The sequence below is a fragment of the Nipponia nippon genome, unplaced genomic scaffold (assembly GCF_047370975.1).
Source record: "Nipponia nippon isolate SJK-2023a ecotype South Korea unplaced genomic scaffold, ASM4737097v1 scaffold_8, whole genome shotgun sequence".
NCBI classification, from domain to species: Eukaryota; Metazoa; Chordata; class Aves; order Pelecaniformes; family Threskiornithidae; genus Nipponia; species Nipponia nippon.
In genome coordinates, this window is record NW_028262402.1 from 14,522,818 (window position 1) to 14,544,865 (window position 22,048).

The 22,048-nt window shown below is 43.4% G+C and overlaps 1 protein-coding gene across 7 annotated transcripts in view; it reads right to left on the reverse strand.

Annotated features, from left to right (window-relative positions):
• WDR36 (WD repeat domain 36) overlaps positions 1 to 19,440 on the reverse strand; it is a 38,054-nt gene extending 18,614 nt beyond the window's left edge. For 3 of the 7 annotated variants that reach the window (XR_015701037.1, XM_087742107.1, XM_087742113.1), the window contains exons 1-13: positions 17,837 to 18,004; positions 16,600 to 16,627; positions 13,593 to 13,693; positions 12,992 to 13,109; positions 11,965 to 12,097; positions 10,219 to 10,273; positions 9,242 to 9,374; positions 7,377 to 7,552; positions 6,672 to 6,792; positions 4,471 to 4,536; positions 3,420 to 3,503; positions 1,768 to 1,922; positions 494 to 608 (exon numbers count right to left, since the gene is read on the reverse strand). Coding sequence is in view for 6 of the 7 variants with exons in the window: in XM_087742107.1 (XP_087598233.1) it covers positions 494 to 608; positions 1,768 to 1,922; positions 3,420 to 3,503; positions 4,471 to 4,536; positions 6,672 to 6,792; positions 7,377 to 7,552; positions 9,242 to 9,374; positions 10,219 to 10,273; positions 11,965 to 12,097; positions 12,992 to 13,109; positions 13,593 to 13,693; positions 16,600 to 16,627; positions 17,837 to 17,983 (1,432 nt within the window). In the remaining variant the exon portion in view is untranslated. Of the gene's footprint in view, positions 1 to 493; positions 609 to 1,767; positions 1,923 to 3,419; positions 3,504 to 4,470; positions 4,537 to 6,671; positions 6,793 to 7,376; positions 7,553 to 9,241; positions 9,375 to 10,218; positions 10,274 to 11,964; positions 12,098 to 12,984; positions 13,110 to 13,592; positions 13,694 to 15,683; positions 16,263 to 16,599; positions 16,628 to 17,836; positions 18,005 to 18,884; positions 19,026 to 19,387 lie in introns of those variants that run through there. The other 4 variants (XM_087742110.1, XM_087742108.1, XM_087742111.1 and 1 more) reach the window with 4 other exon arrangements.
• Between the last annotated feature and the right edge of the window lie 2,608 nt (positions 19,441 to 22,048).

Below are 22,048 nucleotides of genomic sequence, written 5' to 3' on the forward strand. Positions count from 1 at the left end.
GTTTGCAGCTGGGTAATTGTAAATAACAGCATATGCAAAGAACTGGACTCGCTTAGGATTTCAATTTCCCAAGCATGTAAAGCATTCTTTCATTTTTAAGCAGGGAGCACAAAACAGATGGGAAAATTTATCTCAGACATAGAACCCTGTAACAAGAAGCCACGTACTGGAAATGTGATTATCTCAAAAAGAGCTGAGGCCAGAGGATCTCATTTTAGTGCTAACCATTTTGGCAACTGACAATTTTGCATTAATTAAAACCAAACATATGCTAAAATCAGAGCTGTTAAAACTAGCAGGGACCCTGTCCTTTGGAGTATGTTTCAAATTACTCCTGATTACAGCGCAAGATAGGACAGTGTAGGGTAATTAGAGAATCTGAAAAGATTCCCAAATTCAACTCAGAAGCTATGTTAAATTTACTAGATGACAAAACACCAGGTTGTTGCTGTTCTGTTAAGAGTCAGTATTTTAAAAGTGTAGCAATTCTTACCTGTTTCTTTGCCGTAACACCCTCTGTGAATGCCAGACTGCATGTTATACACATCTACCCGTCCAGTTGACAGCCCAATTAGAGCAAAGTTCCCACATGAGGTAATGTCAACTGCCTTTCAAGGGGGGAAAAAAAAAGCACCTATGAAAATAATTCTTTAAGTGTGTATCTAATTAGCAAACATGTTAGACGATATATAACATACCAGGAATACAAAATGCTAATATGTTTTTATTAGACTTCTTCAAAGAAAACTGCACATAACAAACAACAGATTGCATCTCAAAAAAGTAGAGAGGAGCTCTTAAAATAAGCAAATAGTCGAAAAGTAATAAATATGGCAGTGCATGCTTATGAATGATAATGAAATACTGACTTAGTGACATCCATCAGAAGTCATACCTAATAATATCAACACTGTAACCCAAATGACTAACCTATATAATCAAGACATCCACAAATTCAATCCCTAAGATAAAGTCCAAGCATGCTGACTGCATGCCTCTTTCACTGCCCGTATTGGCAATGGCACCCCAAAATAGGTTAAGTTCACACAGAGTTTAAATAGTAAAAAACAGAGAAACAATGGTCTAGATGTCTTTGGAAAGATACAGTCCAAAGAATCCAGTAGTTAAAAGAAAACTAGGTATTTACAACTCAACTGATTTTGTGTACTGCTTAACTGCTAAGCATAAGGTCAGAAAAACAATTTATCACAAGATACAGTGGTAGTATGAACACCTAGCACATGAAGTATGCCACAGCAACTACTTGTCTTGCAAGCTCATAAGCCTCAGTAAACATTTATATCTTTCATTGCGTGTTTGACTTTCTTTGTGTCCAGCTCAAGCTGTAAAGCATTTTAGAGGGAATACTCTGCCTGTTATTTGGAAATACATGTTTCCATATTGCCAGAAAAAATTATCTTCAGCAACTTGCATTCACAGAGCAAGTTTATCATCACAGGTATATAGTCAACTCTACACCACTATGACAGATTAAAGGTGAACACCAACCACCCATCTGAATCAGAAAATAAAATCTGCACTTAACCCGGATGTTTAAGGAAAAAATGCATATGCAGCATTTTTCTTAAGACCATATGCATTACGAAACAGCTAGTAGGACACACTGAGCTGGCAGAAAGCACTTTGCAAAGTAACTAAAACACATCTAGATAGTGCTTTTTCATTCCAAATGTTGCTTCTGTACAAATAGAAATCAAAATAGCATATACTGCCATGCTGAAGAAACATTATCCTAAATAAACTTACTGTTGCATATATATCAATAGGTTTGTGTTTGCTAAATTCTTCTGGCCTCAGTTTATGAGCTCCCATTGAAGTTTTCTGATAGTTCCAGGTTGTACAGGTTATATACCCTTGATGGCAGGCAACAATATTATCCCAGTCACTCTGATGTGCCACTTCTGCAATGTAACACATACTCCTTTCAGAAACAATCATTCTAAAGTCAAATAAGCTCTTCTCATATCATAAGAAAGAGTACTTTGAAATACCTTTAGGCAGAACAGTTCATATTCGGTGTTCTCGTTGGACAGTCAAAAGGCTACCATTCAGAATAAACACCTGACAAACCGTTGTGCATATGCTAGTGTAACTAAAATGCTAACAAAACCACAAGCGTTTTTTTGGTATGTTATGTTTCGTGTCTGTATAGTTCAGTCTATGCAGTTTGAAAAGCATATTTAAACTTAAATGGTTTAAAATGCTCAATCTGTACACATTTCCAGCTGAGTCTCTTAACTGTTTCTTAGCTGCTGAAGCAGCAGAAGCCACTAGAGTAACAACTTAAAGCAGGGTTTAAGAGCTATGCCTGCTTCACATAGCAGAAGACCTTCCTGCACTTGCAGGAAACTCGCTCCTCAAAAGCTCAGTAGCCAAACTTTGTAGTCAAATATGATATGTGGAGATCTAAATAATGAGTAAGTTCACTTTTTTCCCCTGGAATTTATACAGTAAAAAAAATTGAGAACTTGAAATAGGGTATTTCTAGAACTTCAAAGAATAAAACAACCAGATACAAACTGGTTCACTTCACCAAAGACAATGTAGCAAAAAAGAAACAACTCTAATTAAAATATACTTAATGTTTTCTTATGTCTCCAAACACATTTAAGGTAGCTCTACTACCTTAAATCAATCAGGCAGGTCTAATATTAATTTTAAAAGTGCATATATATATATATATACACACACACACCCCTTTGCAACAAGTATGTACAGATAGTCTATATCAGTGAAGTCTGCAAATATGTATCATATGTAGCTAAATGGCTACACAAAATTGTAAATCCAAACCTTTCAACATATGAAACAACCAACCATCCACAGAAGACAAAATAATAGCTACACTTAAGACAAAACAGACTTCAAGTCTGAAGAGGAGGTCATTAAAAAAAAAAAAACACACTTTGATGAAGCAAAGATAATTGCAATTCTGCCTCAAAAAGTTAGGTTCACTAACTACATGCTGAATTACAAATGAACAGAGTAATTGAAATCTGACTTTGAGAAGTGACTCAAAATAAAGGAACTGGGGAATCAAAATCAACCACTATAATTAAGATTTCCTCAGATGACAAAGATCTTCATCCCCCCCTAATTGCTGGTTCTCCAGCCTGGAATAAGATGTACACTAGAACATTCTGGCTCCTGTGCTGGAGATTTTCAAGCCAAAAGCCAGTTAAACAAGACGTTTGAAATAAAATGCTCTTTTTTGAAATAACAGAAAAGTTTACAAAGTAAAATGTCATTTTAAACTGTCACTCAACAACTCACAAAGGGCCACAGAATCTCAATAGTCTCATCTTGATATAGCATGGGCTTTCAAAACAGTAGTGTCTTGAGGGTTAAAAGACAAAATGAAGACATGAGCTCTGTAATGTATCTCAAAGACTACTTACCTGAAGCAAAGACTGTAATTGGTGGAAGTGCCATCGTATCAAGCTTAAGACCTTTCTTTTTTGATTTCTTTTTGTTAATTGAACCTTAAAAAAAAAGAAGTGTCTCAATCTCATGGCTGGATGTGAGAATAATGGTTTAAAAAGGACTGTTTACTAAGTGTAAAGTTCCTATTAAACTTAGAAAAATTTGGCTTACATTAATACAGCATTGCTGTAACCTAGGGCTTGAAGAGCTAAGAAAATTAATACAGTTCCTGTCAAAATTCATGTGATGCTGAGCAAATCACTAGCCTATTACATTCACAGATGCACAACTCATCTGTTCCAGGATCTTGTGCTGACATCCTGAGGCAGGGGTCCGCTCATCACAGCTAAAACCATGGTCATACAGACAGGACTACATAAAGCAATACATAACACCCAGCCCTTTCAATAACCAACGAGTCAGGAATTTCATATTTATGCCCCAAGGATATACATAATCAATTAATCTACATCTCTCTATTCAAATCTATCTAAATACATATATATCAATATATATAGATACTTAAAAATAAGAATTATTTTAGTCTTTCTGAGCCTTGCTCTCTGAACTGCACAAGAAAGTGTCCTTTAACCGCAGCATGGTGTGGAAGATGTGTTTTTTAAGTTAAAATCTACATTAAAGCAAAGGAACTTAAGTCAAGAAATATGAATTCACTAATAATTTAGTCAATAGAATAGAAGGGGAATGGGATAAAAAGTTGTAATTACATATGCTGAAATGTCAGCTACTGCTTTACACATTTTTAACACAAAAATCATGCCCAATGTTTCCCACAGTGAAGTAACACACACTGTCACGCTACAGAAATTACTTTCCTTAAGTACAAACAAATCTGAGAGTACACTTTATATACATCATGAAGGACTGAGTGTGCAGAACAACTGAGGTGAATAGTTTTCATACAACAGTTAAAGTGAAAATAAGGCCTACCTAATGTTTTATCTCCTGTTCACATACTTTTCAGGGTTTTTTCACCAATATTTGTACTTTCACTGAAATACTTACCACGTCCTAAACTTTTATTGAATTTTTCATGCACTGTTGAAAAAGACTGCAGTGTTCCATCTTGCCCTGACAAAATATTAGCAGAGAGCAGTGAAGGGCAAAAATCAACTTTCCGTTTACTCATAAGCTATCTGAGCAAGAAAAGCAGAAGATAAGCACTAAGAAACCTCAAACACCATAATAAAGTATTTACTAAAAATTCTGGTCCAAGAAAAAATACAGATAGACTATAAGCAGCAGAACTAATGGAACCTAATTTTCTATGGCCTATATCCCATTCCACACATGATCAGAAATGACACCTCTCTTGCGGACGTCTTCTCCATGTTCAATTTCTCTGCCTCCCCCCCCCCCCAAACATCTAGCTGTTCCCATCTTTCTATGATTAAAATCTTACATAAACTGTTACATGCTTCAAATACTTCCATAATACTTCCAAAGCTTTCCCATGACCCTATATACTCCTTCACCAACTACAATATTCCTTTCTTTATCCTTTGTATAACAAACACATGCTGTGGCTGGTTAAGAACTACACCTAGGTTAGCCAGTAAGCTAACCCAAACAAAAGTGGTAAAAGCTGAGTTGTCCATCTTTCCCGTAAACGAGGACACTAATAGGACTTCCCTCCTCTACTCAGTGACCAATGTTCACAGAACTGATGGAATTTAATTTAATAGAGGGACAGAAGGCTTAAATTTGAAACTAGCAAACAGGTAAATTTTGTGGGGGAGACATGGACAAGGCAGAACCAGAAACTACACAACGCATGTAAAATTAAAGGCACTGGGATGATTTTTAAAAATCACAAGAACCACAAAACATTTTTACTGGGCCAAACAAGTAAGGCAACAGAAAATTAGTCAAAGTGAACTTAAAGAATCTGAAAGACAATGGAAAACTTACAGTATTCAAGCAACCTTTCTTTGCTCCTATGATACAGAAATAAGGCAGGATGCATATACTGGGAGAAACGTTAAGCAGGATGAAAGCCAGTGACATTGGTGAAATTTTACAAACTTAATCTCTGTAGATGCCTGTTCTAAGCAAACCACTAGCACTTGAAAGACACCGCACAGCGTTGTTACCTCATTTCTGTTGCACAAAGTTTTACAACTGGTTCAGAAAGGAATGTATAGTCCTTACACTGCAGATATATCAGATCTCAAAGCCTGAGACTCTTTTCATTTTAGTGGCTGTCTCTGTGCCCTCTCCATATGTTTCAGTACAGTTAACAAAGCAGTAAATTGCAAAAGCAGATGTGAGGATTTGTTAAGCAACTCTTCATTGTTACTGTGGTTCATCTGGTGTGAGCTGAATTACTGTCAAGTAACTAGTTACCTGAATCCAAGTTACTAGTTGGACAACCAGCAAGAGATTTTAGCACAGCTGGTTTTAGCACAGTGTATTGCTGTGCCATATTAGGTGTGACATTCATCAAAATGTAGTGTAATGTTCTCAAACGTTGCCCATGTAGACAATTTCATTACTTCAGTGTAATTAAACATTAGGTGAAGAGTCTATTATTCCATTACTGAAGTGTCTCGGGCCACAAAACAGTGCGATCTAGTACTTAATTTCCTAACGGGTCTCTTCATAGATTTTTAAATATGCTAGTTTCTAAGGAAGGGTAGTCACTTAGGCATTTTTACACTTTCAGATTAATATCTTCATAACAAGCAACCTTGGGAATATATATTACAGACACAATTGAGCTGTAACAAATTACAAAGACATTGCAACCCACAAAGCTTGCTCAAACTAATGGGAAAAGTGGAGTGGCTCCTCTAAGTTACTAAATGCATTATGCTGCTTATTAAACAGAATTATTATTAACAGAATTTCCCTAGTTGTTACAGGTTTTCATTTTGACCAGCTGATAGTTCCTTAGGAGATAATGAAACAATTTTTATTCATCAAACGTATAAATACGGATGACAAAAGCAGCTCCTAAGCTTTTCTGCTTGTAACTACTTTTCAGTCTACCCACAGATATACGTTCCTCTAGGGAAACTGTGAAACAGTTTGATACGGTAATAAATGATACTGTCTACACTAATCACTTACTATGTTTTATGAATACACATATATAACACATGAAATATAATCTACTGTATTAATAAAACAAAGACACTTAGCTCTGCATGTTTTCTTTATCACAGCAGGAAATTAGACTGAAGAGTAAGAGTCAGAATTCATACCTGCACTAAGAATTTGTTCTCCATTTTGCCCATAGTATCTGATTTTTGTTGGTGGTGCACTGTGTCCCATTCGGCTTCTCAATACACGTCCTGTACCACCAGGCCCATCAAAAATCCACACCTGCCTCCCAAACAAAGCAGAAAAACAAAGCCGATAAACATTACCCTGCCAATAACTACACCTCTTGGCAATGGAACATGCTTAGCTGGGAGCTGGTGCAGCAAACTTCATACATTGGCTTTCATCCTTGATCCTAAAACTCTGGAAGTTTCCACCACGGCAGCTGATTGCTTCCCGCTGTTCATTCTGCCCCTCCACTAAAGGCTAATCCCATCAGAGGACATGCAGCACAAGGGACTTTTATCAACAGCAACTGCTCATGACCCAGAACACCATAAAAATAGATCAAGATTTAAGATAGTGCACCAGGATATAAAGTGTGGTTCCGGAAAAGTGGATCCAAAGGTTTGTTCTTCAAGGCTATCATGAAGCAATAAATGAAGCAATGACATCATGGTAGCAAATCTTTAAATTGTCCCACTACAGATCAACTGAGAGCCAGCAACTTCAGTAACTTGAATTTTATTGTATTTATTTCATTTGAGAACTGCTACTTCAATCCAAACTAAACATTTACGCTTTGGGGGACTACAAGAGAAAAAAAAAAAAGGTAACAGCAGATAGCAGCAGCTATTGTAACTTACCCGTATAGCGTTATCAGCACCATTAGTAATAAGAAGTGGCTCTCCAGGGACAAATGACATACCAGCTATTGCTGTGGAATGGGCATCTTGCATCTGACACATTAGTTTCTTCTCTTCTAGGTCCCATAAAGCAATGTGTCCAATTGGGCTACCAGCAGCCATTACTGGGTGTCCATCTGCTCAAAAAAAAGAAAGTTCAAAAGGTCTGCTTATTGACATTCAGCTCATTCTTACTGACTTCTCACATCTTAAAACTGATGCAAGAAAAGGCTACAATCACAAGAAAAAGAATTCTGAAGCTGATTCTAAAAATAGGTTTTAACTGAAATATTCTAGTATTTCAAACAGAAAAATAAAATTCACTGATAATAAAAACAGGATTTTTTTCATCTTAGATAACAACAAATATATCTAAATCCAGCAGCCAATGCTAGAGGTTTTGCTTGAAAGCATGAGAGGTATTGTACCTGCACCATTTTCAAAAGTTACTCTGTACCCCAGGTTCTTCCCCAAACTTACTAGCTTTCACACTTCAGGATGTGAGAGCTACTGTATCACCACTCTAGAAGTTATCGGTACTTTTTTAGAATCCTCTTAAGTTTTTGGCTCAACAGCTTGCAAGAATAAATTCCAGAAGTTGATTACATGTTTATTCAATCATTCCAAGCAATAATTAAAACCTTAATTCACAGAATTTCTAATTTTGTTCTATTTGCTCTATCCTGTCTAATATTAAGGAGATAAACATATACTCACTTCTAAAAACATACTACAAATATTCAAGTAAGTTCTAAAACTTATGATATCAAGATAAAATTCCATCAAATATCCTGCATAATTGGTAACTAATCTTTTCACTCCAACAAAAGAAAAAGCCACTTTCCCATTCACAATTACATAGATAACTAAACCCAGACAGGCCTAGGGTTTTCTTTTTCGGTAAAGCTTCAGATATGGAAATTTGCCAAGTTCATTTTAATTGAAAGGAAGAGCACTTTCCTCAAAGACCAAAATGAGTACACAACAACCATGCTATACTTATGCTAATTTTCCTAACTATAAAGACAGGAAGAGAGAGATTAGAGAATGTCTGAAAGCCACACAATCAAGCAGGCAATGGAAGTTAAATAACTTTATTAACATTTTTAGTTAAATGACTGACACAAAAAGGCACTCTTTCCACTTCTCACAAGTCTTTCCACAAGTCTCTCTAGAAGCATTCTTCCTCAACAGGGTCTGCATCAATCTATATTCTGTTAAGATTTTCAAGTTTGTCTATTCAAGTGAGAGACTAGATTCAGTATCAACAGCTCTGCAGGCAGGATCAACATTATAGTAGCTAGCTTTAGTAATTAATACATGCTCATTAGACCAAAAAAAAAAAGCTGTGAATATAAACAGTGTTCCCCAGTAACATCTACTCAGTAGTCACCCAACTATTAACATTCTAACTTTGTTTTGGAGGGGGAAGACACTACTGAGAAGTAGGTTTGGATACTAACTTACAGTGTACTGATTCCTCTGTACTAACTCTGGTAACTGTGTACTGTGTTAGCTCTTGGCACATTGGAAACAAACTGTCTTACTTTTCTTTTCTTTGAAAAAGGAGTACTATATGTCACACTTCCTGTGCACTGTGTCAGTGCACAGGAAACACAAGAAAACGCTATAAACAGCCAGTATGATGAAGATGCATGATCTCCCTTACTTATTGGTAGCTCTTGTAGATTATCTGCAGCCTTTGAAAACTAAAATTCTCAGCCCAAATTTTTATTCTGAAATGCTTTATCAAAACATATTTTCCTACATTCCACTTAGATTTAGTGATTTTTATATGTATTTTCACTAAAAATGCTAAGACTTACCTGTACGAAAAGATATTGCTGTGATGGGACCCCAGTCTTGTTGAAATTTCATCAGAGTTTCATCAAACTTAATATTATGTACAATGATATGTCCAGATACAAGACCGACTGCAACAACATCCACTGCTGGAGCCTGCAAGAAAAATTGAAAAGCAATGGAAATGAAAAAGGAAAAGCTTGTTGCTACACTACTAATACCAATACGTACAAGACAACATATCTAAGTCGAGGACAAACAGTAAGGAAACAAATAAGGCATCTCACATGAGATCTTCTATCTATATTGCCTTAACGCACAACTGAACATCTGATAAATCTAAACAAAAAATGAGACATGCAAGATTTTGCACTTAGTCTCCATTGGATGAAACAATTCTGTTTCCAGAAGCTGGAACTCCTTTGAAAAACACCTCAGTAAGTTTTCAGTAGTTCGGTTAGACCATTATACACCCTGCCACACCTCCCCATATTTAGCAGTTTTATCCAGGACAACTGCAGACCATTTTCAAAGCCGTCATCAATGCTACCAATAAGTTTTAATTATTTTTCATATCTACAAAAATACAGCCAATACAATTACAAAATCTTTTCTTGAATCAGCAAAATCTACATTTTACTAACTTCCAAAGCAAAATAAATTTAGCAAAAAGCTACCAGTGTATCAGAAGTTACATGATACACATGCATCTTGCAAACTGTTTCTGTGAACTCATTACATCATTCAGTGAATAAAGACTACAGACGTGATGAACACAAAACAGCTGAGACACTAAATGCAACAGAACTAGGACTAGAGGAAGGGCAGATAATAAGCCTTCAAGTCTACCTCTCTTCAATGTCTAAAATGCTCAAGAGAGGGTTTTTAAAATTACCTGAAAGAATACAAATCATCTTTATTGCTGTAATTTTAAACAACGATATTTTGCCTGCTATTCTTCACCAGTTATGTAAGGAAATAAGATACCAAAACTACTAACTTGTTCAAGAGTTGTGACTGCTAATTTCCATCCTGGAAATGAGTATAAGAGCTTGCTGGAAAACAAACAAACAAAAAACATAAATCAATTAACCCCTGGGGATTTTCCACACCAAAATGGATGCTTTATATGCACTTACACAGAAAAGTACCTCAGCCTTCTGTCCTTATGAATCAGTTAAAAGGAAAAAAAAAACCTGTGATACTAATAAGTAACATCAAGAATAAAACTTATTGTTAATTTTTTATTGAAAAAGTTAGTGTCATGCATTAATACCTCAAAGGTGACATAATTACATAACATGAATAAGGAGCAAGACCCCTTCTATGCTAGTTGCTCCCCATGCATTTCTGTTCTGAACACACCTCTTCAGAATTCTCAAAATCAACATAAAAAGCCAATCTTGGTCCAACTTCTAACAAAAACAAATCCTTCATGTGCAGATTAACTTCCCTAAATGAAGACACTAACGCATATTGCAAGCACATGACATCTTGTTTCTTTCAGAAACGGTAATAGCCAAAATGTGCAGCAGGACTGTTCACTGACAAGGCAGTCATGCAGTACTTATTAAGGGTGAAATTATGAAGACAGTTTTTAAGAACAGACATGATTAAAAAACTATTCCATCACCACAGATACACATTGTCATTCTTAAAAGATTGCTAGCAGCCATGTGTTACTGCCTCTCACTTTCCTTTCTTGGCAGAGACCATCAAACTTTCCCATCAGTTCTTCCAATTTATTTTTTTTGTCTAATTGTGCCTATACCTATCTACAAAATAATCTGTATAGGGAAGAAGCAGTCAAAAATAGAAATAGCTTAACCCAGCAATATTGCTAAAAAAGCAGTAACAGTTCCATAAGTTTTTACACAATTAAAAAAGACACTAAGCCATCTAAGAAGACCTTTTGTTATCTAGGATGTATTGCATCTCAGATGCTGTGACAGGCATTGAAGAGACATAAAAGTACTATGAGCAGACAGATTTACTTTTCTGTATTTTCAGGTTATTCCTATTTCCTAATTTATATAGCATATACAGCATCTCCAAAACATTAGAATACAAAACAGAAAACTTAGCAGTGATATCACTGGAAGTATAGAGTAGTTATGAGAATAAAACTGAAGTATGCAAGCTGAGTTAACACCTACTTGCAGTATGTACATTAACATGCAGGGAAGTTCACTGTAGCTCTAACTTTGACGAGTTAGAAAAGCAGCTGATCGTGATAGGCATGAAATAATGCCATTATGGACAATGCTCTGGGACATGCTCAGAGATAACTACATGCTACACATCTCTTATCTGAATATAAGGATCAAATGCTAGTAATTACCTCCACACTACCTGCCAGCATTTCCTTGGACCCACAACAACCAAAAAATTAAGCTTGGAAGAAGGGAGGCAGAAGGCCTGAACACGCATTTACTACTATTTTAATTATTTTCAGGGGAAAGCTATGTAATTCCAAGAAATAATAATTAAAAAAAAAAAGTAATAAAAAGATTCTGGAACAATCCCTGACATTTTGCACGGAGCATAAACAGCATGCAACTTGCAAGGCATCAGCATGCGGGGAGCAGCAGCATTCTTTGTTCCTGGAGACAGACCAACTGAAAACTTGTGCCAAAGGACTCAGTAGAAGATTCCATGTTCAAAACCTACTGTACTTAAAAGTACTGTTTGTTGCATACGAAACTACTTGGAGCATGAAGTACACCCACGTTATTAAGAATCTTACTTGGATCTTATATTCCATAGCTGCAAGCTCCCTTGTTCACTCCCAAGGAGAATTTTATTCAAATAGGTGCTGGGATGCAGAATTGCAGAAACTGCAAAAGTAGCCTTATCAAAATCCACCTGAAGATACTCCTCTGCAAAAAAGTAAGAAACAATGTTAGTGTGGCTACCCCTACAAATCTGCAGGCTTATCATCCCTTGGCAAATGTAAAGGCAGAAGTGATGTTTACTCTGTACAAATCCCTTAATTGGTGTTTCTTGCATTAAAGGATTAGCTAATGTGTAACAGGACAGGCTAAACTTGTTTACGTTATAAAATCTGTTGGCTTGAAGGTATATTTTTTCCCTATAAGCCTAACTAGCACAACAATGCTGGCAAAACTGTAGTGATTTATATCTTTCTGAAGGATTCCTGCTCCTGCCTGAGCAAAACACCTCATCTGATTAGCATGCCTTTTGTTTGTTATAGCAACTTCAAATCTTTAAAGCCTGCCCGCAGCCACTTTCAAGACCCAGCATCCACGGAATGACACTGGTCACACGAAGGAGAATGCTTTCTAGAGAAAAAAATTCAGGGCACTGAAGCAGGATTTCATAAGGCACTTTACAATGGCACGAGAAGATGCTGACACCATCAAAAGATTATTTGTAAGAATTTAGTCTTACCCAGAGTGGTAAATATCAAGGAACTACAGGATTTCAGAGATGGTGTCAAAGCTGCTGTACCACACTCTTTACCACAAAATGGGACACTAAAATGCAATTTCTGTATAAGCGTATCTCTTTACACCTATATGGAACCTTATTGCGTCTCTGCATGTGGTGCAGGATCCATTCACGAAAAATTATTGCAGGATTAGGACTTCAGATTACCATTTAAGTAGCACTCTGATTTAAGGATTTTTTTTTTCTTTTTTAAGAATAAACTACTTCTGAACATGTGCATTTAAAAAAAACTTTTTTAAAAATTACTGAATGTTTAACAATGCTGTCCTATAAAGTAGTAAAAACAATAAAGTACCTCTCACCTTCTGACTGTATATTCCAAACAATAAGAACATTATCAACATCCACAGAGATGACATGATCACCAAAAGGCTGCAGAAGGTGTATCCTTGCCTTGTGACCTTCATAGGAATGAACCACCTATAATTTCAAAATAGAAATGTTTTCAATATAAGCTGTTAAGGCAGCATACCGTGTTAACATAATACCTGAGGACACATGTCAGCAACAAGGTTAAATAAAATACATGGAAAGGCCACACAACTTTAAGTGGAAGAGACATAATTTTCTCTGATAACTAAAACTGTTGGCAAAATATTTTTAATTATTTAGTTTAATTTTAATTCATTTAATTTATGTGAATTAACAGTTTATTTTTTATCTTTAAGTAGCTACTTAATTATTATAATTAATACATAAAATACAAGTCAGCCATTACAGAATTTGCTCTTATATTCTCCTATCTTAAGCTTTTTGTTCCTCCTTCTACAGTTTTTATCTCCCTAAAATTGAAGGTACTAAACATCTAGGGAAATAGACGTTTGTAGAAAATTAACTGTCGTGAAAACACAAACACTACACAACTGTTTTGTACTACTAAGTAATAAATAAACTAATAAAAACCTCTTTGTTCCTGGCGAAAGCATGGAGAATATTGTCGTATGAAGCAAATATCAACATGCGATCTGCCGCCAAACATGTAATGTCTTGTGGCAAAGCATTACCTGTTAATCAAACATAAGAAAATTTCAACAAGTTTCAGGTTCATAACAAAAGAGAAAGCCTAACAGTGTATTTATTTAGCATGGTGACGCACCAAGAAGAAAGCTCTCCTGTTGAACATTCTGTTGAATTTCTTAGAGAAATGCATGCATTTCAGATGAATGCAAATACTACCATAAGTAACATCACACTGGTAACGACAACATAAGTAACATCATACTGATAGAACACAAGGTGGTTATTTTGAAAAACACTTAACAATAAATTACTGAATTATCACTGTAAGTGAAGGCACACCTTAGCTTATAAAGAAGTTACCCCAACATAACACTTCTACGAACTGCCAGATCCCCACAGCCCACTGGACTGGAAACACAGATGATAAATCAAAGCCTCAGCATTAGCAATGCCTATTAGGTTAAGCCATTCTGCAGACCTGGAAGCTAGTGACCCGCTCCTGCACCCATTTCCCGATTACAGCTAAAGACACTGAGAATTTACTGCCCTAAGAATACATCTCACTCCCCACCTTGTGACTGCTTCACAAAGAGTATCTACTGTTGTGATCTGCTACTTTACTAGCTCACATGGTAAAAGAGTCAAAGCTCCAGACCACATTGAGAAGCTGCTGGTGTGGTCCCACGTGCTAGAAAACTGAAAAACATACTCTAGGGAAAAATACTCTCAATCTAGGGAAATGTAAAAATGCAAATCACAGTGTTTAACGATTGTACAGAGAAAGACCAGATCAAAAATCAGTCACCATGGGAATGCACCTATGATACAAACTTACACGATCACACAGCAGCCTTCCCCACAATGTTGCTTTGTATTATGGATTATTATCATACACCAAGAATCCTGTACCCTTTGCTGTATTGCAGGCACAGCTTCAATGGGAAGAACTAAACTAAGAAAATAAAAAAGGTTGCACTTTGAGAGGGTTCATTTGTTTGAACATGTTAGGCATCTTCCCATAGCGGCTCTGAAGTGACTTCGGCCTACAATCAGGTTACATATACCTGGTACTCCGCATGAGCTGTATGCAAGTCTGCTTAGGCCAAGACAGTTTTAGACACACCCCAATTAAAAAGTTCAGAGCACCAACCACATAACATCAATAAACCAACAACACCGCACAGAGAGGCACACTGTTTATTTTTTCAATGACAATTTTGTATGCAAACATCTCAATTTCTCAAAAAGCTTAATCATTTAAGAAAAGGATTTCACAGAACATGCGATGCTTTTACAATTTTGTAAGCTGAAAACAGAAGACGTATTAATGTGTTTACAGCCATAACTATTCACAGCTCATCTTCTAAATCTAGTCCCAGTTGTGTGACAGTTATTCTCAAGTTTATAGGTGCTCTGTTAATGAAAAATATTTTGCTTTACAAGGTCTGTGTGAAAACTTTGTGGTATACAGAAGTAAAAAACCTACTTTTCAAGACAGCGTGCATCTCACTGAATCATCTAAACGTCGGTTGGAAGGGACCTTTGGAAATCATCTAGTTCAACCTCCCACCCAGCTCCTCCCAAAGCTGGATTATCACCAGTACTAGATCAGGTCAACTGCAGCTAGGCCCAGCTGAGTCTTGAAAACTTCTGGGGAAGGAGATTGCTCAAGCTCTACACTGTACTACAGTTCCCTCTTAGTCGGGGCCATTTTTCCTAACCTCCACTGTGACCCTCTCAAACTGCAATCTGTGGCTGTTGCCCCTTGTTACTCTGTCTACGACTACCACCACAAATCCAGCTCTGCCATCTTGGTAACTGCCCTTCAGGCAACAGGCTGCCTCTAGGTCACCCTGTATTTTTCCCCTTCTTGAGACTAAACAAATCCAGTTACTTCAATATCTCTTCTCATACTGTGTGCTGCAGGCCCCTGACACTTCCCAGTTCCTCAGCATCCCTCCTGAGAGAGAAAGGGGAGCGGTGGGAGGGGGAGAACCACGATAACTGGGTATCGAAGTCCAGGTATGGCCTCACCAGCACGAAGTACAGGAGAACAGCAGCGTTCCCTGATCTGCTGGCCGCGTTCCTGACGTAGCTCAGTACATGGCTTGCCTTATTCACGGTTACTGCATTGTTGGTCCACGTTCAACCTGGCACCAGCACAGCCCCAGCTCTTTTTCAGCAGGATGCCACACAGCCAGTCAGTTCCCGGCTTGTTCTGTCCCAGGTGCAGGATTCTGCTCTTGCCCTCGCTGAACTTGGCAAGGTTTCTGTTGGCCCAGGCCTCGCATTTTGCAACACCTCCCTGGACTGAAGCTCTGCCATTCTGGATGTCAGCTACTCCTCCTAACATAGCATCGTCTGCAAAATTTCACTAAGAGTGCACGTCGCCTCATCACCCAGGCTGTTGGTGACAGTGCCGAACAACACCGGCACTGCTGTTGATACCTAGGGTGCTGTGCTTTGTTACCAACTGTCAACTGGATGTCAAGCCATCAATTAATATCCTTGGTATCCAGCAGTGCAGCCAATTTTTAACACTCCTTGAAGACTTCCAGTCCCATCCACACCTGTTCTGTTCCTGTAATTATTTTCCTCCTATAACGCAGCCTTCTAGTAAACACAAAAACAATTAAAAAAAGGGACCTGGAATTAACAGCTTTATTCACTGCTCACTCCTTAAGGCCTAGGGGTGTTCTTGGAAGAACAAGGTGACAAGAATAGGAGGTTCACAAGGTATATCCCTAAGAGAACTAAGTTACAATTGCAACAGCAGTCTTATTTCCAAATTGATATCTGATATTTCTGAGACTCCTTTCAACATATTTCAGTGTAAATATTATTACATACAATTAATTTTCCATTTTTGAGTTGAGAATCAAGTGCAGATGTCAGATGTGTTAAAAAAACCAAACAAACGAACAAGAAGGAACAATCTGTGCATACTTACTCACGGCAACAATACCAAGCCTCTTCACCTGCAATCAAAATGTTAAAAAGGCATTTTTAGTGACTGGTTGCAATGAATTTGCTATGAACAGAAATTTAAAATTCTAGGAACCAACCTAGATGAGAGAAGGAATTTGCATGCCTCACAAGACAGAAAAATTATTCATCTTAGTTTACAACAGCATCTGCAGGAAAACCCACAGATAGCAGGTCAGAAGGAATGGGACAATATATTCGCCAAAAGACAACCTTTCAGCAACAGTAACTCTTGATATACTTTACGCTAACGCACCAGAAAATAAGCACATGTTTAGACACCTTGCAGAGCTCGGGCAAATTTGTTTTCACATTGTCTCTGCTTCTACTTTATTCCCACTACAATCACACTACATTATTATCTTGTCTCTATTCACATAAAATTTGCTTCAGTTATATTCGTTTTGCTTCAGTTACATCTATTCACATAGAATTTGCTTCATCTTTGCCCAGTGATGATCATTACCAATTTAGTTCAAAGTCTGCGGAGAAGATTGACAAAAGTGGACACTAAAAGACTACTGTAAAGGCACAGGAAGATCTACACTGTCTGCACTCTGTTGTTCACTACAATCGCTCGATTCAGTTCTGGTTTGTTACTGTTTCTAGACACTAAAAGTGCTTTTATTGTACAGCAAGCATTGAGTCGATACCACAGGCTTTCATCTTGCAGAACTGAATTATGCTTATCTGTTTCTGCACAGAAGAAGTTTTAATAGGATCTAATGGATTGCCCCCCAAAATTGGAGCCCTCAAACGCTAAACCGCAGATATCCAAACTGCAGGCCACCTCCGGTTTACCTAGCACCGAAGGAAAAGCTTCAGCATCTGGGCGCTCCTCTGCCCGATGGCTGAGTTGTGCCGCACCCCCCAGGGCACACAGAAACCCGCCCGCACGGCTACGCACCCCCCTTCTGGCCCCTTCAACCAGCAGCCTCCCTTCCTCCCAGCCACCCGCCGGCGAGCAGCCCCGCCTGCCGCCGCAGCCTGCACCGGGGCGCCGCGGCCCCCCTCACACGCTCCCGCCTCATGATAGTGAGGCCGGGGCGGCGGCGGCGTGGGGGGGGCGGGGGGGGGGGTTGCGGGGAGGCGGCGGTCCGGCCTTGCCCCGCGCCCGAAGGGGCCTTCCCGAGGCTCAGCGGCCGCCCGGCGGGGGCAGGGGGCCGGGGAAAGGAGCGCGGGGCCGGCGGCCGCGGACTCACGTTGTAGGTGTGGACGCTGGGCCCGACGGCGGCGGCCAGGTAGAACTCGCGGTGGCGGCCGTGGTACCGCAGCACGTGCGGGAGGTGCCCGCTGAAGCGGCCGAGCACGCGGAAGCCGGCGAACAGCCCGCCGCCCTCACGCGCCATCCTTCCCCACGCGCCGGCTGTCCGCCCGCAGGAACCGTCCCCCCCCCCCCCCGCCGCTTCCGGCTAGCCCGCCCACACCCACCCCGGCGTGCGCCGCCGAAAGCAGTCCCCGCCGCCGCCCCAGTTCCGCTACCGGGGCGGGGCTGCCCGGCCGCAGCGCGCTCAGCCGGCGAGGACGCGACCCCCTCGGCCCCTCCGGACGCGGGTTTGCCCGGCGAGGCGCGGAGGGGAGCCTCAGCGCCGCCGACCCGGTGGGCGCGGCCCCAGGCACCCCCCCCCCCCCTCCCCCGGGGGCCTCGCAGCGGCCGCCGGGGCGGGCAGGGGACCGGCAGCCGCCGCCGCCGCCTCCGGACACGCTCCCCACGGCCACCGCTGCTCGTCTTTGCTTTTATTCTTGTTTTCCCCCTCCCGAGGCACCAGGCCCGGCTCGGGCCCTGGGCGCGGGGCAGGGGCCGGGAGCGAGGCAGCGGAGCGCCTGCGGAGCCGCCTCCGGCGGCGCGTCCCGGCCGGCCCCCGCGGCACTTCCGAAGCTGTTTGTTTGTTTCTTTGTTTTTTAATAAATTATATAATAAAAAACAACCCGCAGGATGATTTCGTTGCGGTGACTGCGCGGCGGACAATAAATACTCGGCAAAGCCCGGTGGAGGGGGAGAAACCCAAAAAGCCACCCGCCAAACGCCACCTATCCCAAATTGACGTAGCTCCTCCACACCGCCATCAGCTCCCGGGCCTTGCTCTCGTCGCACGGGCCTCGGCTCGCCTTCCCGGCGGCGGCTCCCTGCCTCCGCACAGGCGTTAGCCTCCCGCCGTCGGCCGCCGCGGAGCTGCCGGGCCTCCCCGCGGCAGGGCCGCCCCGCCGCCCCCGCCCCGCCCCCGGCCCCGGCGCCGGTTCCGCACCCACCTGTGGCGGCCGGTAGCCGGGGCAGTGCCGCCGCACGACGGAGAGGGTGCTCCGCCACAGCGGCGGCGGCTGGCGGCAGCCCCGCGCCCTCTCCAGGACGCACTCCAGCAGCCGGTCCGCCCGCTCCGCCCGCCGGGAGCCCTGCGGGCAGACGGCCGGTCACGCCCCCGGGCCGCGACCCCGGCCCCGCCGGAGCCCTCAGCCCCCTTCCCCTTCAGCGCCTCCCCACGCGTCCTCAGGGAAGGTTGCCCACCCACCCCGTCTCACCCCTCGCTCCCCATCCCCGCTTTCCCCGCCTTTTCCCCCTTTCCCCCCGTTTTTTCCCTTCTCCCCCCTTTCCCCCTCTTTCCCCCCTTGTCCCCTCTCTTTCCACCCTTTTTCTCCTTTCTTCCCCCCTCCCTCCAACCCCCCCAGCTTTTGCTTTTTTTTTTTTTTTTTTTTTCCTTTTTTCATGGCAATGGAATGCCAGCTAGCCGCCGGGGGATGCGTGCACCCGGGCGAACCTCGGACTGCTGCGGGCCCGCCGGCGGGGAGGGCGCGTCCTCGCAGGTGTGAAAATCGAGTTGTAGCTCCTGGAGGGAAACAACAACAGGGGACGCTGGTTAAAAGCCACGGCCACCGCTGCCAGCCCGCCGCCGTCACCCCGTTGTTAGACCTCCCCGCCGCCCCCCTCCCCGGGGCCGTGCAGGGTGTGGGCGGCGGCCGTGCGGGGCAGCCGGTTGCGCGGTGCCGCTGCGGCCGGGGCAGCGCCGGGCCGGGCCGGGCTGGGCGCGCCGCCCCGGGGGGAGCCGCCGCCGGATCTTTCCGCTAAGCGGCGACTGCGCCTGCGAAGCATCCGCGTAGCTTCTGAAGCGCTGATCACCTTTGGAACCGTGACACCATCTTCAGCGTCGGTGAAGCATTACACACGCGACTTTCAGTCCTACGGGTCTGCAAGGCGGCGGGAAGGGTCGGGTAGCGCTCTGGCAGCAGCCGCCCGGGCTCCTGCTCTCCGTCCCTGCCAGTCCCAGCTTCGGCGAAGCACGTTTTAGGAAGGTCGCCGGGGGAGAGTAGGAGATAACTTCCCCGTCCTGTTTTCGCAGGCCCCGGTTTACTACACTAGCCAACTCCCGGCTTGCTAATCGAGATTTTCAGAAAGTAGCTGCCGGCGGTCGAGGGTAAAATCGTGGAGGCAGTGCCGTCCCGACAGTTTCCCTCCGATGCCACCAGAGAAACCACCAACCTCTTTTTGAAAGGGCATGAGTGCATCCCAAACGTTTAGGAGATCCTCTTGTATCTCGTCGTGGTCACAGAGGCTGAAATTGTAGGTGGATCCCCGTGGTAAGTCGGCGATCTGAAGAAAGATGATCAAGCCACAAAAGACTGTGTAAGAAAAAGCCAAAGGTTAATTCTCCTGCACCGCTACGTGACCCGACGAGGCATGGAGGACAGATCTGAAGAGAGGGATGCCGGTGCCTCGGGAGCACTAGAAAAACTGGTTGGTTACCCTTGTGATTATCCATGGTGTCTTTACACGTTGTTTTTCTCCTGCTGGGCTTCAGATCGTTGCTGGCTTCATATATGTACCTGTACGCCTACGGAAATGAAGGTTTCCAATTCCATAACCGGGGCTTATTTGGACGTCTCATGCACTTCTTTCCAGAACTGTAAATAATTATTCAGACTTGAAGTTGTGTCACTGATTCGAAAAGAAAAACGGGATAATGAATAATAATCCAGACCCAAAACAAAACAGAAGAAACGAAAAAAACTCCACAACAGCCAATCTTGCATGAAACAAGGGTGAATAGCCCTCCCTGTAACTTCGTGGGGTCCACCTTCCACGTGGATTGTTGCAGTGACACGCGATTTTCTCTCAAAGTCGAGGCAAAACGCCTCAGGGCACTTGCAGATGGGCAGCCCAGGGGTGGACGCTCATACCCTCCATAACCTCCACAGTGAGGTCGCAGGGGCATCTCTAGTGCATCATTTTAACACGCAAGCACGGTGGCGGGGGGAGGGTAGTGGTCATTTCCCTGTGCCGCCTACAGCTTTCCCCGCTCCCCCCCGCCCCCCCCCCCCCGCCGAAGATGAATGTTGTACCTTACAAACCACTGTCCCCGGGGAGCCCCTTTACTTGCGCAGGGAGTGCAGCCGAGGGGCACTTGCTCTGCCGTGGGGAGAGCCTAGCTGACAGGGCAGCCGGCTGCCCCGGGCGCTGGGGACCGGGATCCCCGGGACGTCGGGGGAGGCTGGCGAGAGCAGGCATAGCCCCGCTGCCTCCCTCGCCCCGAGGAGACCCGGGAGCCCCTTCTCCGAAGGCGACCGGCACCGCCGCCTCTGCCACGGTCCCCACCAGGTATTCCCTGGTCCCGCGAAAGTGGTTCACGGAAAGTGCCCCGGGAGGCGCTGCGGAAGCCCGCGCTGGGGTGGCGTGGGGCCCGGCGGGGCGGGGGTCGCACTGCAGAGCCCACCCAGCCCGGCCGAGCCGAACCGAGCCGAGCCGAGCCGCACCGCACCTGGCCGCGCCTCCCATCCCGCCGCGGGCGCGGCCTCGGAGGCTTTAAGCCCAGCCTCAGCTCAATTTCAGAGAAAGTTCGTGCCTGTTTTTGGGGAATGCTCCTCCGGCACGAGTCATTAGGGAAGCTCAGGAGGACTGTCACTACCGCGGGAGAAAGGGCTCATTTGGCCAGCTGCGCTGGGGACGAGCCAAAGCCGATGAGACAATACTGCGTGCCTGTCCGCCTGAGTGGGTTCCCCCCCCCGCCTCCCCTCCCTTCTCGCTCTCCTTTTTTCTTCTCGTCCCTCATCTCGCAGCCTGGCCGGGTGCTGCCTGCCGCCCTGCCCGGGGCTCGGAGCGGGACAGCGGGAGGCGCCCGGCCCCGGCCCCGGCCCCGGCCCCGGCCCCGGCCCCGGCCCCGGCCCCGGCCCCGGCCCCGGCCCCGGCCCCGGCCCCGGGCGGCGCAGAGAGCTCCCGGCTGCTGGTTCGCCGACCTTTTGAAATCGATGCCTTCAAAGCTATTGCACTAATTGAGATCCAATTGCAGAGCAGGTGCACTGAGCTTTAGCAGAGCTCGGGTAGCCCTTAGCACTTTAGAGAGTCTTATCGGGGTGCTTCCCTTCATCACTCTCACAGTGTTGCCTAACAAACCAGCAGAATCCCAGTTTCCTAAAAGACGGCTGGT